Source organism: Triplophysa dalaica, chromosome 17 (assembly GCF_015846415.1).
Source record: "Triplophysa dalaica isolate WHDGS20190420 chromosome 17, ASM1584641v1, whole genome shotgun sequence".
Lineage (NCBI taxonomy): Eukaryota > Metazoa > Chordata > Actinopteri > Cypriniformes > Nemacheilidae > Triplophysa > Triplophysa dalaica.
In genome coordinates this window covers 22,089,092-22,102,401 of record NC_079558.1, presented here as the reverse complement: position 1 = coordinate 22,102,401, position 13,310 = coordinate 22,089,092, and the positions used below count along the sequence as shown (strand labels likewise).

General features: G+C 39.1%; 2 protein-coding genes across 3 annotated transcripts; both read right to left on the bottom strand.

The window, feature by feature from the left end:
* Positions 1–48: 48 nt before the first annotated feature.
* Positions 49–2,538, bottom strand: LOC130439176 (neuropeptide FF receptor 1-like). The gene is made up of 3 exons (XM_056771641.1): positions 2,232–2,538; positions 975–1,074; positions 49–817 (listed from the first exon to the last, which is right to left on the bottom strand). Exons 1-3 carry the CDS (start codon positions 2,536–2,538, stop codon positions 49–51), a joined length of 1,176 nt encoding a protein of 391 aa, XP_056627619.1.
* A 6,207-nt stretch (positions 2,539–8,745) lies between these two features.
* Positions 8,746–13,298, bottom strand: lrrc20 (leucine rich repeat containing 20). 2 transcript variants are annotated; one of them, XM_056771656.1, is made up of 5 exons: positions 13,144–13,298; positions 12,072–12,245; positions 11,230–11,379; positions 9,999–10,166; positions 8,746–8,961 (listed from the first exon to the last, which is right to left on the bottom strand). In XM_056771656.1, exons 2-5 carry the CDS (start codon positions 12,139–12,141, stop codon positions 8,846–8,848), a joined length of 504 nt encoding a protein of 167 aa, XP_056627634.1. In that variant the 5' UTR covers positions 12,142–12,245; positions 13,144–13,298; the 3' UTR covers positions 8,746–8,845. The 2 variants fall into 2 exon arrangements, with proteins under 2 accessions (XP_056627634.1, XP_056627635.1); XM_056771657.1 differs by having other exon boundaries at positions 12,072–12,162.
* Positions 13,299–13,310: the final 12 nt, after the last annotated feature.

Below are 13,310 nucleotides of genomic sequence, written 5' to 3'. Positions count from 1 at the left end.
AAAGTATTTGTGTAATTGTATGTAGTTGTGCATTGAATGAACGTCTCTTCAGTCCAGATCCTCCAGCACTAACTCATCACTCCTGTCTCTCCTGCCGTTACCCTGCGCACTCGCCCGCTCCCCGTCCGCAAACACCCGGTTGTGTTTCCATGCGCTGTTGCGTCTGGGTTGCGGCGGCACCTCCACCAGACAAAGACCGAGCTTAAACGCCGCCTGAAATCCTCGACGGAAGTTCTCGTTGAAGTATCCGTACACTATAGGATTGACGCTGCTGTTGAAGAAGGCCAGCCAGTGAGCGAACGGGAAGATGTGGACGGCCACCAGATCCAGCTGAGTGGCCGTCAGATTCCCGTAATCCGTCAGCATGATGACGATCCACAGAGGAAGCCAAGACACGGTGAAGAGCAAAGCCACCATCAGCAACATGTTCACCACCTTCAGCCTTCTCCTGTGAACCCGCCGGCTCTCGTCCTCCGCGCGCCTGTCTCGGATGGAGTCCGGCGATCTGACCAGCTTGACGGCGACGCGCGTGTACATGATGACGATGAGCGCGACGGGCGCCAGGTAAATGTGCGAGAAGAGGACGGCGGTGTAGATCTTCCTCATGCTCTGGTCAGGCCACGCCTCCCAGCAGGTGTACAGGGGGTGAGTGATGTCGTCCCGATCCACCGTCATGTGCTGGAGGTCCAGAGAGACCGTCAGCGTGACCGCCGAGGGACACATGATGGCCACGGCCAGAGCCCAGATGAAGGCGATGGTGATGATGGCCTGACGCTGAGTCAACTTCTGCTGAAAGGGATAAACGATACAGCGGAACCTGCAGACAGACCCAGAGAATGACATCATCAGAGGCCTCTGACTTCATAGGATATCAGTTATGTTGTTTCTTAGAAATTAGATTAATACTTTAAGACGTTTTTGACAAAAGTGTGCATGTCTATAATTGAATAAACGATGTTTGCTGTGTTATTGACCTCTCCACTGCGATGGCCACCAGTGTGAAGACTGACGCAGAGACTGAAGCCCCCTGAACCAGACCACTCATCTTACAGATCAACACATCAAACGGCCAACCTGACACACACACAGACAGAGAGAGAGAGAGAGAGAGAGAGTGAGAGAGAAAGAAAGAAAGAAAGAAAGAAAGAAAGAAAGAAAGAAAGAGTGAGTGAGAGAGAGAGAGAGAGAGAGAGAACGAAAGAAAGAAAGAAAGAAAGAAAGAAAGAGTGAGTGAGTGAGAGAGAGAGAGAGAGAGAGAGAGAGAGAGTGAGAGAGAGAGAGAGAGAAAGAAAGAAAGAAAGAAAGAGTGAGTGAGAGAGAGAGTGAGAGAGAGAGAGAGAGAGAGAGAGAGAGAGAGAGAGAGAGAGAGAAAGAAAGAAAGAAAGAAAGAAAGAGTGAGTGAGTGAGAGAGAGAGAGAGAGAGTGAGAGAGAGAGAGAGAGAGAGAGAGAAAGAAAGAAAGAAAGAAAGAAAGAAAGAAAGAGTGAGTGAGAGAGAGAGAGAGAGAGAGAGAGAGAGAGATTTCTTTAGAAATTAGAAAATTAAATAAAGATCATGTTCCATGAAGATATTTTGTAAATTATCCTTGCAAATATAACAAAACTTTTTTGTTGAAGGAGTACAATTGCCAACATAAATGGCGGATAAGACGCCTTTAAAGGGGTCATATGACACGGCTAAAAGGAATATTATGGTCTGTTTTAGATGTAACTCAATGTGTAAACATGATTTAAGGTTTGTAAACGCTGTATTTTACACACACTGTGCATGTTTGTATCTCCTATCTAACATGTGTAATACATGCATGTGCAAATTATAACACACCAAAGACAAAAAACATGTATTAACGCCATATGACCCCTTTAACATCACTCTCTGCTGTTGCTCTTCAGGAATGACTCGCTGAAGTTTTGTATGTATGTAAATCTTTGGGGTTCATCACCTCTTCATGACATCATTACAGTGGTAAGCCAATAGAGAACCTTAAAACAAACCTGTTTCTTCTTAGTGACGGTCTGCTACAGCGCTTCTGATTAACAACTACAAAACCTATTTTCTTTCACATTTCAGATTTTCTAAATAGTTGTATCACCACCGAACTCCTATCCTAACAAACCACTGATCAATAGAAAGAGAATAATTGGAGTAACAAAACATTTCATGTGATTCAACACTCTGTATCATGTGTACATACATACACCCGTGTTGAAGGTCACATGTGTGAGGATTCACCTGTGATGAGGTTATCCACCAGCGTGATGGGGAGACAGAAGATGCCCACTAACACGTCGCTGATGGCCAGGTTCAGGATGAAGATGTTTGTGACCGTTCTCATTTGTCTGTTTTTCAGCACGATGAAACACACCAGGATGTTTCCCACCATGCACAGCGAGAAGATGAGAACATACGCCAGAATAAAGAGAGTGGCCACCGCCAGAGAATGCTGATAATACGGTAAGAGCGTGATGTTCCTGCTGTCATTGAAGAACGCGGCGTTATTAATACTGACGTTCTCCAGATAAAACGCATTCACATCCATTCTTCAGAGATCTAAAACACAAAACCAGATTTTAAGATGATGAGACTCTAGAATGATGCTAAACCATTTAAGAATGAAGCGTATATATGAATAGACAGAGAGAGGTTGACGTCTGTAATGAAGCGCCTCCGTCAGAGATGAAATGCATCAGGTTTTCTGGATGCTCAACTGCACAAATTCTCATTTGGTCAAAGCAATTTCATCTCGGCGAAAATTTCACAAAAAACATTAGCTTTCCTATCAAAGCTCATTTCTTTTTTTTCACTCATCATGTTGTGTTGTTCCCTGATGTACTGTGACTCAACAGATGTGTCCGAACAAACCCATTAGCCAACCGACAACTCTTTGCCTTCAACTCTTGGAAGCAAATTTCTAAATGTTGTTTCAGCTTAAGTGTTGTTAACAAATAGTTGAAAAATAAAAAAATAAAAACTTTGAGGTCATCAGTTATCAGAGTTATGATGCTCCCACATCTAAGCAAGCAGAACTATCAAGTTTTGAGTTTGTTGTACTCATGCATTTTAATTCCTTTTCATTGGAAACATTTAGTAAGGTAACATGATTATTTCCAGTTGAATAAAATAAAGTACTTATTATTTCAACCTAAACATTTCAGCTGCATCACACACCTCTACTATGGCTCCTCCCACAACATAAGCGTAAGCACCTCTTCTGAACCGTTTTACCCCAAATGTCAAAAATACAACAAACTCTTCTAAATATCCAAAATAAATGAACATTTATCATTAACAAGGCTTTTTCCTTTCTAAAAACTCATAAAATAACACTTGAGCTGTAACTGAATTTGTCCACTATCTCCCATATAGTGCACTGTATCGGGTGTCCGCCATTTTGTAGTGTTGTCCGAAGGCACTGTAGCAGGACATCCACTCACAAAAATAAAGTTTTGATATATTTAAGGTAGGACTTTTACAATATATATTCATGGAACATGATCTTTACTTAATGTTCAAATGATTTTTGGCATAAAAGAAAAATCAATAATTTTGACCCATACAACTTATTTTTGTCTTTTACTAAAAAATGTTCCTGTGCTCCTGAAGACTGGTTTTGTGATCCAGATTCACACATTACCTCAGTGTCTGAGATGATTCACTCATTTTCATTCACTTCTTCCCCATATAGTGGACTCTTTAGCATTCGCTATGTAGGGAATAGTGAACAAGTGAACGATTTCACACAAAGCTTTGATTTCAAACTCGACTCTCCTAATGCAGTCTCACGCAAAGCTTGCTGGGAACTGAAAATCTTGAATGACCTTGTTTGAATTAAGTTTAAATAACTCAAATGTAAGAATTAGTTACAGGAACTCAAAATATTTAAGTTTGTACAATTTATTTCATATGAAATGAACTTTACACTACTTGAACTATTTCATTACTTTGAAAAGTAGTGTTTACAGTGAGAATGTGATTTCTGAGATGAGAACTCAATGACACCTCACGTCTCTCTTGGGTTTCACTTCATACTCTTTAAACTCTGATGGTTTTCTGGAGTGTTTGAGCGTCTGATATTCTCTGAATGATTCTGAGAGCACTGCTTCGCTCTCTCGCCGGCTTCACCTGCACCATTCTTCTTATCAAAGCGTGAGACACTACAGACGTTCGTCTGACACCGGCGTTCTGGATGCTCGGCTTATGAAACGCATTATAAAACATTACATTGTTAAGGAAAGATGAAGGTCTGAGGAGGACTTCAGAATATAAAATACTCTTTTGGCTCTTGAGATTGTTGGAGACTGCTGTGGTAGGGAGTAAATCTGTGAAGAATTTGTGCTGAATAGGTCAACAGGTGACTTTTACTAGTGTGACACAAGCTTTATGTGCTTATACGACGTTAAAAACAAAAAATGCTCATTTTTGTTTCATTCTTTGAACAACTAACAAGTTTTTTTAATCAAATTTCAAATCAAATAATGTTTCTTTTGGCATTTATGTGCAGAAAAAGAAGACCGGAGAAACAGGTGAAAAAACAGTGAAGATGTTGTGTGTTTTTTTAGACGTCAAATGCGTTAAAGGAAACAAGTTCAGATTCACTTTTAAGCAGAACAACAGCCATATTTCAACACGTATTTTAAATTAAAAAAGTAAATTTTATGTGATAATCTGGATTTTGATCACTCTTGTCGCAGTGTCTTGTCATGCTTGATGTTGGATGACTTTATATCACTCTGTTTGATTTAATTGAAATTCAACAAACATGGACTACAAATACCACAATACATCTAGAATGATGATTAAATTTATATTTGGAATGATCTCTTCATTTCAACAACGGCTGTATATGAATCTATAATGAAACACACAAACTCATACACAAACTTTCTGGTTTACTCTGGTTATTTCCATGGGGACAGTCCATATCCTAACCCCTAAACCTAAAGATCACAGAAAACTTTTAGCATTTTTACATTTTAAAAAAATATTGTTCTGTACAATTTATAAGCTTTTTTAATTTTGGTCCCCAGTCTGACACGAGTCCCCATGAGTTGATGTGCATTCATGTTTAGGACCCCCGGGTTATAAAAACACACACAATCAGAACACAAAGGTGTGTGACGCTCACGTCCTGATGAAGGTTTCAATCACGTTCTCTTTTAATTGGTCATTGCCATGGGAACGGCTGCAATGTCTCACCTACGGCTCTGCTATGGTTTCACACTCTTTCTCGAAGAGCCCAGCTTGAGATTACAGTGACTTTCTGTCCTGCGTTTGTTCTCTTGTTTTCAATGTTTTCAAATGACACTTAAGTCATCTTCTCACACGATGTCATTCAAAAACTTCAGTCAATGAGCGGCACATCACCTCTCTTCAGTCGTGATTCTCCTGCACACGGGACTCTTATCATCTCATTATGTCTTGTTTTTTGTCGTTTAACATGAAAAGATTTCCATTTTTAAAAAGCATTATTCACACAGTGAAACTGCTGAGGTGAACTTCAAAACAAGATGATAAAAATGCGTTCTTAGAATCTGAAAATAAAGCCATTCACTACATTCATATACATTTAACTTCTTATATTATTCAAGTGTCTTAATGTTGAAGATGATAAACTTCATGAAAAACAATAACATCAGCTTCTGTTCCCTCACACAGTATCATTACACTAATGAATCATGTCATTTTACTACAATTACACCATTATGATTGTGTAAATTATAAATAAGAATTGTATATTTGTGTGTGTATATATGTATATATATATTACATTTTACAATTTTGCAGTAATTTATCAGCATTACATATTCATAATAATATCAAATATGAATGAATATAATAGTATGAAAATGAAGTTGCATTCTGTAGAATTGATGATGATGGTGATGAAAGTTCTTACCTTGTAAACTCCCCCTCTGCTGATCCGAGGACTGTGATTGACACACACGTCACTTTTATAACAGCGAGCACATGCCAATAAATGTGTTCATACGACACAACAGCACTTCTGTTCTGATGCACAAACCGCAGTCTGAGGATCCACTGACAGAGAGAGAGAGAGAGAGAGAGAGAGAGAGAGAGAGAGAGAGAGATTGTGTGTGTGTCAGAGGTTGTGTGTGTGCAGCATCTCAAACTGAAAGTATCTTCAATAAAATTGAAAACAAAATTAGCTTTAAGTGCAAAAATAAATTATATGTTACATTTAGGAAAGTGGAAAAATGAACAGCGATTTTTAAAATGTCATACAATGTTAAACAGAGGAATATGAAGGGTTAAGTATGAGTCGAGTGTGTACGGAAGAGGTGTATTTTTTATCATTTGAAAAGGTCTTTTTTTTTCAAGCATTACTGTGGATTATGTGGAATGTGAATGTTTGACTGAAGCTCTTCACCGCCGGGGTCTCACACATTAAGAGAAGGCCACAGAAAGAAATGTGTTCTGAACAAACATTATTCACTCAGAGTAAATGAGGTCAGTCTCACCTGCAGTCCTGTTTCACAGTCTACACAAACACACAAAGGCACACACAAAACACACACACGTATGCATGCACACACACATATACGCGCACACACACACGAACACGCACGAAGACACATACACACGTGCACAAACACACACACACACGCACACACACACATACACACACACACATATATGTACGCACACAAACACACACACATGCATGCACACACACATAAACGCGCACACGAACACACATACACACGTGCACAAACACACACACACACATGCATGCACAAACACGCACACACACGTGCACAAACACACACACACATATATATGTACGCACACATACACACGTGCACAAACACACACACACACACATATATGTACGCACACATACACACGTGCACAAACACGCACACACACCTGCACAAACACACACACATATATATGTACGCACACATACACACGTGCACACACACACACACACACACACACCTTTATGTACGCACACATACACACGTGCACAAACACACACACATGCATGCACAAACACACACACACACACACTGATGAACTGATGAACACACACACACACACACACACACACTGATGAACTGATGAACACACACACACACACACTGATGAACTGATGAACACACACACACACACACACACACTGATGAACTGATGAACACACACACACACACACACTGATGAACTGATGAACACACACACACACACTGATGAACTGATGAACACACACACACAAACACACACTGATGAACTGATGAACACACACACACACACACACACACACACTGATGAACTGATGAACACACACACACACACACACACACACTGATGAACTGATGAACACACACACACACACACACACACTGATGAACTGATGAACACACACACACACACAGGTTTAAATCCTGTAATGAGAGAAATGTTGTTTTGGTATCTTCTCCTTCTCTTCTGTGCTGACACTCTTCTATAGATTAACAGGATTTTATCTCTTTCGTATGATTTGGTGTGAACCTGTGGTGTTTATCTCTTGAGATGCTCTATAAGTGAATGAGGTTTCACCCCGCTGAGTGTGTAGGGAGCAGTGAACACTTCACAGGGAGCTTCACAACTCAACACAACACAGCTGAAGTGAGATGTGAAAGTTTCTCTCTACAACACAGTATAAACCTCATTATATTCACAAGAGAGACTCATTCAGACAATAAAAGACGTTTGACCCTTCACACACAATCATGACATCACACACAGAGACACACTGTGTGTTTGTTGAAATAATCTCTTGTGAATGTACACAGTGACAGGTACTGAAGCACAAATTGAATGTTGCTGAAGAACTGATTCTTCATTATTAAACTGATGTCTTGTGTTGGAACACAGATTGTTTTGGACAGATGAAGTGATTGTTTCTGGATCGATACTTCTGCGTCTGCCAAATACATAAATGTAATGTAATATCTTTTATTGGTCCCGGAAGAACATTACAGTCAAAGAATCCTGATCCTAACAAACCATAAGGATGTTTGTTTTAACTTCAGCCTTAAGAAAAATAGAAATATAACAGCTGATGCTCATTTCTTTTGTTAAAGTTCATGTTATCAAATTAGGATATTTAAGTCGCTTTATGTCAAAACAGATTTATTTTAAGAGTTATATTTATTTAAGACACCTCAAACTATAGGCTTGTCTGTGAAACCTGGCATAAATTGGCAAATGTCTCATTGCGTAGAAATCATTTTCATTCTGCCTGAACATAAATGGATCATATATGTGTTCATTAAAATGAAATTCAAATAAATTCAGTTAAAACAAAATAATAGAAAACAACAAATGACACATTACACTAGTTGATGACTACTAGATGAAAGTAAAAAATATTTCAATGTGTCTTTGTCAGAGTATTTGACTTTGTAGATTATAATGCATTCACATTTACACATTTGGCACGCTTTTGACTACATAGCTTCAGAGACCTGCTTCATGATATAAAGCTGTGCTGAGATTATATACGATCAGATAGATTCAGTCCATCATCCACCCCAACACTTATATGAAGATCTCTGAAGAATCTCACATTGACCTATCAAAGCTAAAGGTTAAAACAGCACCTGATCGTCCAGCAGAACACATGAAATCTGATGGATTGTGATTCACATGCTTCACACAGCCCCACAAAGAACATTTTTAGAAACTCTCGTTTGATCCGTTCCGAACTACTCATTATGTGTGTCAAACAAAAGCACAAGTCCTGCAGGGTCAATAAATATTTTATTTAAAATTTCAGAGGCACAGCATGCATGAAGACGAAACAAAGAGAGCGAGATGTTGATGTGACTGTGTGAGGGCTGCTCTCAGGTCAGGATGCTGAAGTGATGCGGGACAGATTCAGTGTCTGTCGTCAGTGGATTACTCCTCACATCCAGACTCTTCAGAGATGACATGAGAGAGAGTTTCTCCATGGGCAGTTCTGACACACAGAATGAGCGAGACATCAGTCATGTTCTTACACAACCTCATTAGAATATCACACAATGTGAGTATAAAGATGAACTGATAATCCTGTTATACAAACTCTCACATTTAAACACATCACGTGCGGGTCTCACAGAACCTGACGTCTTGATCTTATATCAAAATCCAAATCTATTTGCTGCATGAGGAAAATGGAGACTATTTTGGATAGGGGTATAATAATACCCTCACGATTCTATAAAATAATATACGATAACGTATAAAAAACAAACAAAAAAACAACGGTCCAAAATCGGAACAAATTTCAGTGACATTTTGGGTTTGTTTAATACTTTTTATACAATTGGCAACATTGAAAGATCAATTGAACATTACGACATAAACAAACGGTACTGCGCATGCGCGCTTTTGTGAACCCGACTTCAGCCAAAAAATGCATATCTATCATTTGAGGACCAGTAGATAGTGGATTTGTTGTATTTTGACTCTTATGACAATTCATAACTACCAAAAGGGTGAATTCTGGAGAGAAATTCGTAACTGATGACATAACTAAAAGAACATTATCAAGACTTTTCCTTGATATTTCATTCTTTGCCCATGTCTGTGTGAAATCTCAGATCTGATTCTGGAGTTTTCTCTTTATGTTATGTTGTATAGAGAGACGGACTGCATCGGTGAAGTTTGTTACATTGAAAAAAGAAGCTTTCTTCTTCTGAATCTGTCAGGATATCACAAAGCAGACATTGTCATGGAAACTACGAACTTCGAGTTCAGCCTTCACTTATTAAGGTGATTTTCTACCTGAACCCTGTGAAATCTTATAGAAACATCAGTGAGAAAAGTGCAGATTCTGATCTGATCTCTTAATCTAAAAGTGTAAAGCAACACTGTTCTTCTGTAGATTGATGTAAATGTTCTTAACACAATGAATAAAACGCCTTCTTTGATGTTTGACACGAGAGCGAGTAAATGCTGACAGAATGTTTGGTGTCAGTAGAGTAGAGTTGTATAGATTTCTGCTCATGTCACCTGTGATCTGGTTTCCCTCCACATTGATGTTCTGAAGACTCTTGACACACGAGAGGCTGTCGGGGAAAACCGTCAGTCTGTTTCTGGAGAGGTTGATAGTGATCAGATGTTCCATATCACCCACAGAGTCCGGCAGCGAGGTGAGGACGTTACCCTGCACGTCCAGATCTACACACCACAACAACACAACCTCTTGAGGATTCATTTTCTAAAATAGCTGCGAGATAATTCTGTATCACTCCATCAAATGATCACACATTCAATGCAAACTCAGCTCTTCAAAGCCAACACATGTTTAAATATTTACTATACACTCACCTAAAGGATTATTAGGAACACCTGTTCAATTTCTCATTAATGCAATTATGGTGGTGGTGTAATGGTGTGGGAGATGTTTTCTTGGCACACTTTAGGCCTCTTAGTGTCAATTGGGCATCGTTTAAATGCCACGGCCTACCTGAGCATTGTTTCTGACCATGTCCATCCCTTTATGACCACCATGTACCCATCCTCTGATGGCTACTTCCAGCAGGATAATGCACCATGTCACAAAGCTCCAATCATTTCAAATTGGTTTCTTGAACATGACAATGAGTTCACTGTTCTAAATGGCCCCCACAGTCACCAGATCTCAACCCAATAGAGCATCTTTGGGATGTGGTGGAACAGGAGCTTCGTGCATCCCACAAATCTTCATTAACTGCAAGATGTTATCCTATCAATATGGGCCAACATTTCTAAAGAATGCTTTCAGCCCCTTGTTGAATCAATGCCACGTAGAATTAAGGCAGTTCTGAAGGTGAACACAGTATTAGTATGGTGTTCCTAATAATCCTTTAGGTGAGTGTATATATAGGCCTGTAATAATGTATATGAAATTTGATTTACATGTCTCAGTGAAAGACGCATAGACATGAGAAAAACATTTACATTTATACGTTCTACAGATTCTCTTATCCAGACGAATGCATTTAAGGTTCAATTGTTTTCTTACACTGCTTGAGGAACATGTTAAACATGGTTTGAGTAGATCGCTTGACTTCGGGCTGATCGTTTGGTAAAACTCAATGCACTCTAGTTCATATAGTGGTTGTGAGATTACTTTTCAATAATTCACCGGTCATCTGAATACAATGATCCATCACCTCTGAGACATGCTTGATTTTCCTATAATTGCAATCGGGAGCAAGAGTTTCATATCAATTTTCATCAGCGATTCGGCTGCTCTCACCTTGTAACTGTGAGAAGGTATGGAAAAACTTGTTGCCTAAGCACTTGAGCTGGTTGTTGGCCAGACTGACTTTGTGGATGTTATCCGTGCAGCTGCGCAGCATTTTGAAGACGCCTTCGGGGAAACTGATGAGGTCACAGTCGGACAGATCTGAGAGAGAAATCAGTCAGTTAATATGAGATGTGTGATGAAGATATTGTGTAGACTCGAGGACTCTCGCCACGGAATAATAAACAGCTTCTGTTGTGCAATCACTCGGAAAATCAGCAAGTACCACAGCAGACCATCGACCGCAAATCAATCCGGTTATCTGAAAAAACAGGTCTTGTGCGGATGTTTGGCCTCACAATAGCACTGATTACAGTGCCAGTTTATCTTTCTGTCGCTCGGAAATGTTTGATATGATGATTAATGGAAAAGGACACTTTATGAATTGGTTAATGCTCAAACTCAAGTGCTTGTGACTGATGGGAGGTCTTTGGAACAACTGCGCCATCTGCTGGAGATTAAGAATAGAAAACCAATCACTGTCTGTGAAAAAAAAAAGATTCTTGCAGGTCATATTTTATGTTCTTTGTCTCAGCCTAAAAAACTCAAAAGACTGTGGAAAAAAAGTGAATATCAGAAATGATAAATGCTAGAATAATGTTTGACGCATATTTATATGACACCTCTAAACTTACAATAAAAACAATCTTTGAGTTTTTGTATGTTCTCATCTCGAGGTCCAGACTTTAATTTCTTTTAATCTATATGTTTAACATCTCGGTATTGGTTTTGGGGCTGAATTGTGACCCAGTGTGAGTTCTAGACAGATTTTATAAGTTTCTCCGCACACCCACCTAAACAGTCTCTGCCCTCCTCTATGGTCTCGTTTATCCTCCGGGCGACGTTGGCAGCGGCCTGTGCCATCCTGTGATGTTCAGCTAAGATCTGAGGAGTGATTGGTGCTTTCAGTGAGACTCAATGACTCAAGCGGAGGTGAGTGACAGTCAGACAAGAGCCACAGCTGTTACCTGCCAGAGCACACAAACATGCAGTGACATCACGTCCCAACGGTCGAGGATGAATGTTCATGAACATCATATGAGCCTTACAATACTGGACAGTGAAGCATAAAATATTGTGTAATTTAGATTTTCATTTAGTGAATTACAAGTAAACACAAAATAAAAATGTGTCCTTAAAAATATTATAATATATATTTACATGAGGTTACATAAAATGTCAACAAATAATGTTATAATATATTGAATAGGATTATGATATGTTCAACATTTCTAATTATATATTTTACCCGACCAGGCATGAATGAAATTGTTGTCTTAATGTGTGATTTTTTCTTACATTAAACGTTGTGTTTACCCAACAGGTGCTATGTTTGATATGATATTGTTCATATATCTCTTTTCTAACAAATTTCATCGTGTCAGATTTGAACTATAGGTGTAAATAACACCACTACCTAAACCATTACTAAGCATTTGTAGACTTTAAATTTAAAGGACTTTTGGTTAAAAACTTGATTTACTGACATGCAGCACTTGTGAAAACTTGCCCCGGTTACTCCTGCATATAAACTCAGTATTCATCCAGTTTTGCTTCCGAAACTGACAGGAAAGTGTCACATGTCTTTAAATAATGCTGCAAAAATTACTCAAACAACGAGACGTATTTTATTTGTGAAGTTTCTGTGTGCATTCATTGGACCTGTTTGACAGATACATCAACAGACAGCTGAGCAGACAAATATAGAAAACCAAAAAGTTATTTATAGCAATGCATATAATCATATTAAACAGCGCAAAACCAGAAAGATTGAATAGTAAATAAGCACAGCATGACGTCACGCCATTCATTTCTTTCAACTGAATAAATAAAAGCGTTCAAAAGTAGCGATTAAGTCAATCAAACCTCTAATATGGCGCTGAAGTTCTTCACAAATACACATGCGATGTTCTCTCACCCTCTCCATCCACCCGACAGACGCCTTACATGTGTTTAAGAAGTGTTTCTGTATGTTTATGGTCGGTCATGCGAGACCAGCGGCATGTAAACGCGGCTGCCGGATTCCACTCGCG

Coding starts and splice junctions, on each gene's coding strand:
- LOC130439176 (XM_056771641.1), bottom strand. CDS start 2,538: ATGGATGTGAATGCGTTTTATCTGGAGAACGTCAGTATTAATAACGCC. Junction 1,075..2,231: donor GGTGGATAACCTCATCACAG/GTGAATCCTCAC, acceptor TGTGTGTGTCAG/GTTGGCCGTTTGATGTGTTG. Junction 818..974: donor GTGGCCATCGCAGTGGAGAG/GTCAATAACACA, acceptor GTCTGTCTGCAG/GTTCCGCTGTATCGTTTATC.
- lrrc20 (XM_056771656.1), bottom strand. CDS start 12,141: ATGGCACAGGCCGCTGCCAACGTCGCCCGGAGGATAAACGAGACCATA. Junction 11,380..12,071: donor GGAGGGCAGAGACTGTTTAG/GTGGGTGTGCGG, acceptor TTTCTCTCTCAG/ATCTGTCCGACTGTGACCTC. Junction 10,167..11,229: donor TACCTTCTCACAGTTACAAG/GTGAGAGCAGCC, acceptor TGTGGTGTGTAG/ATCTGGACGTGCAGGGTAAC.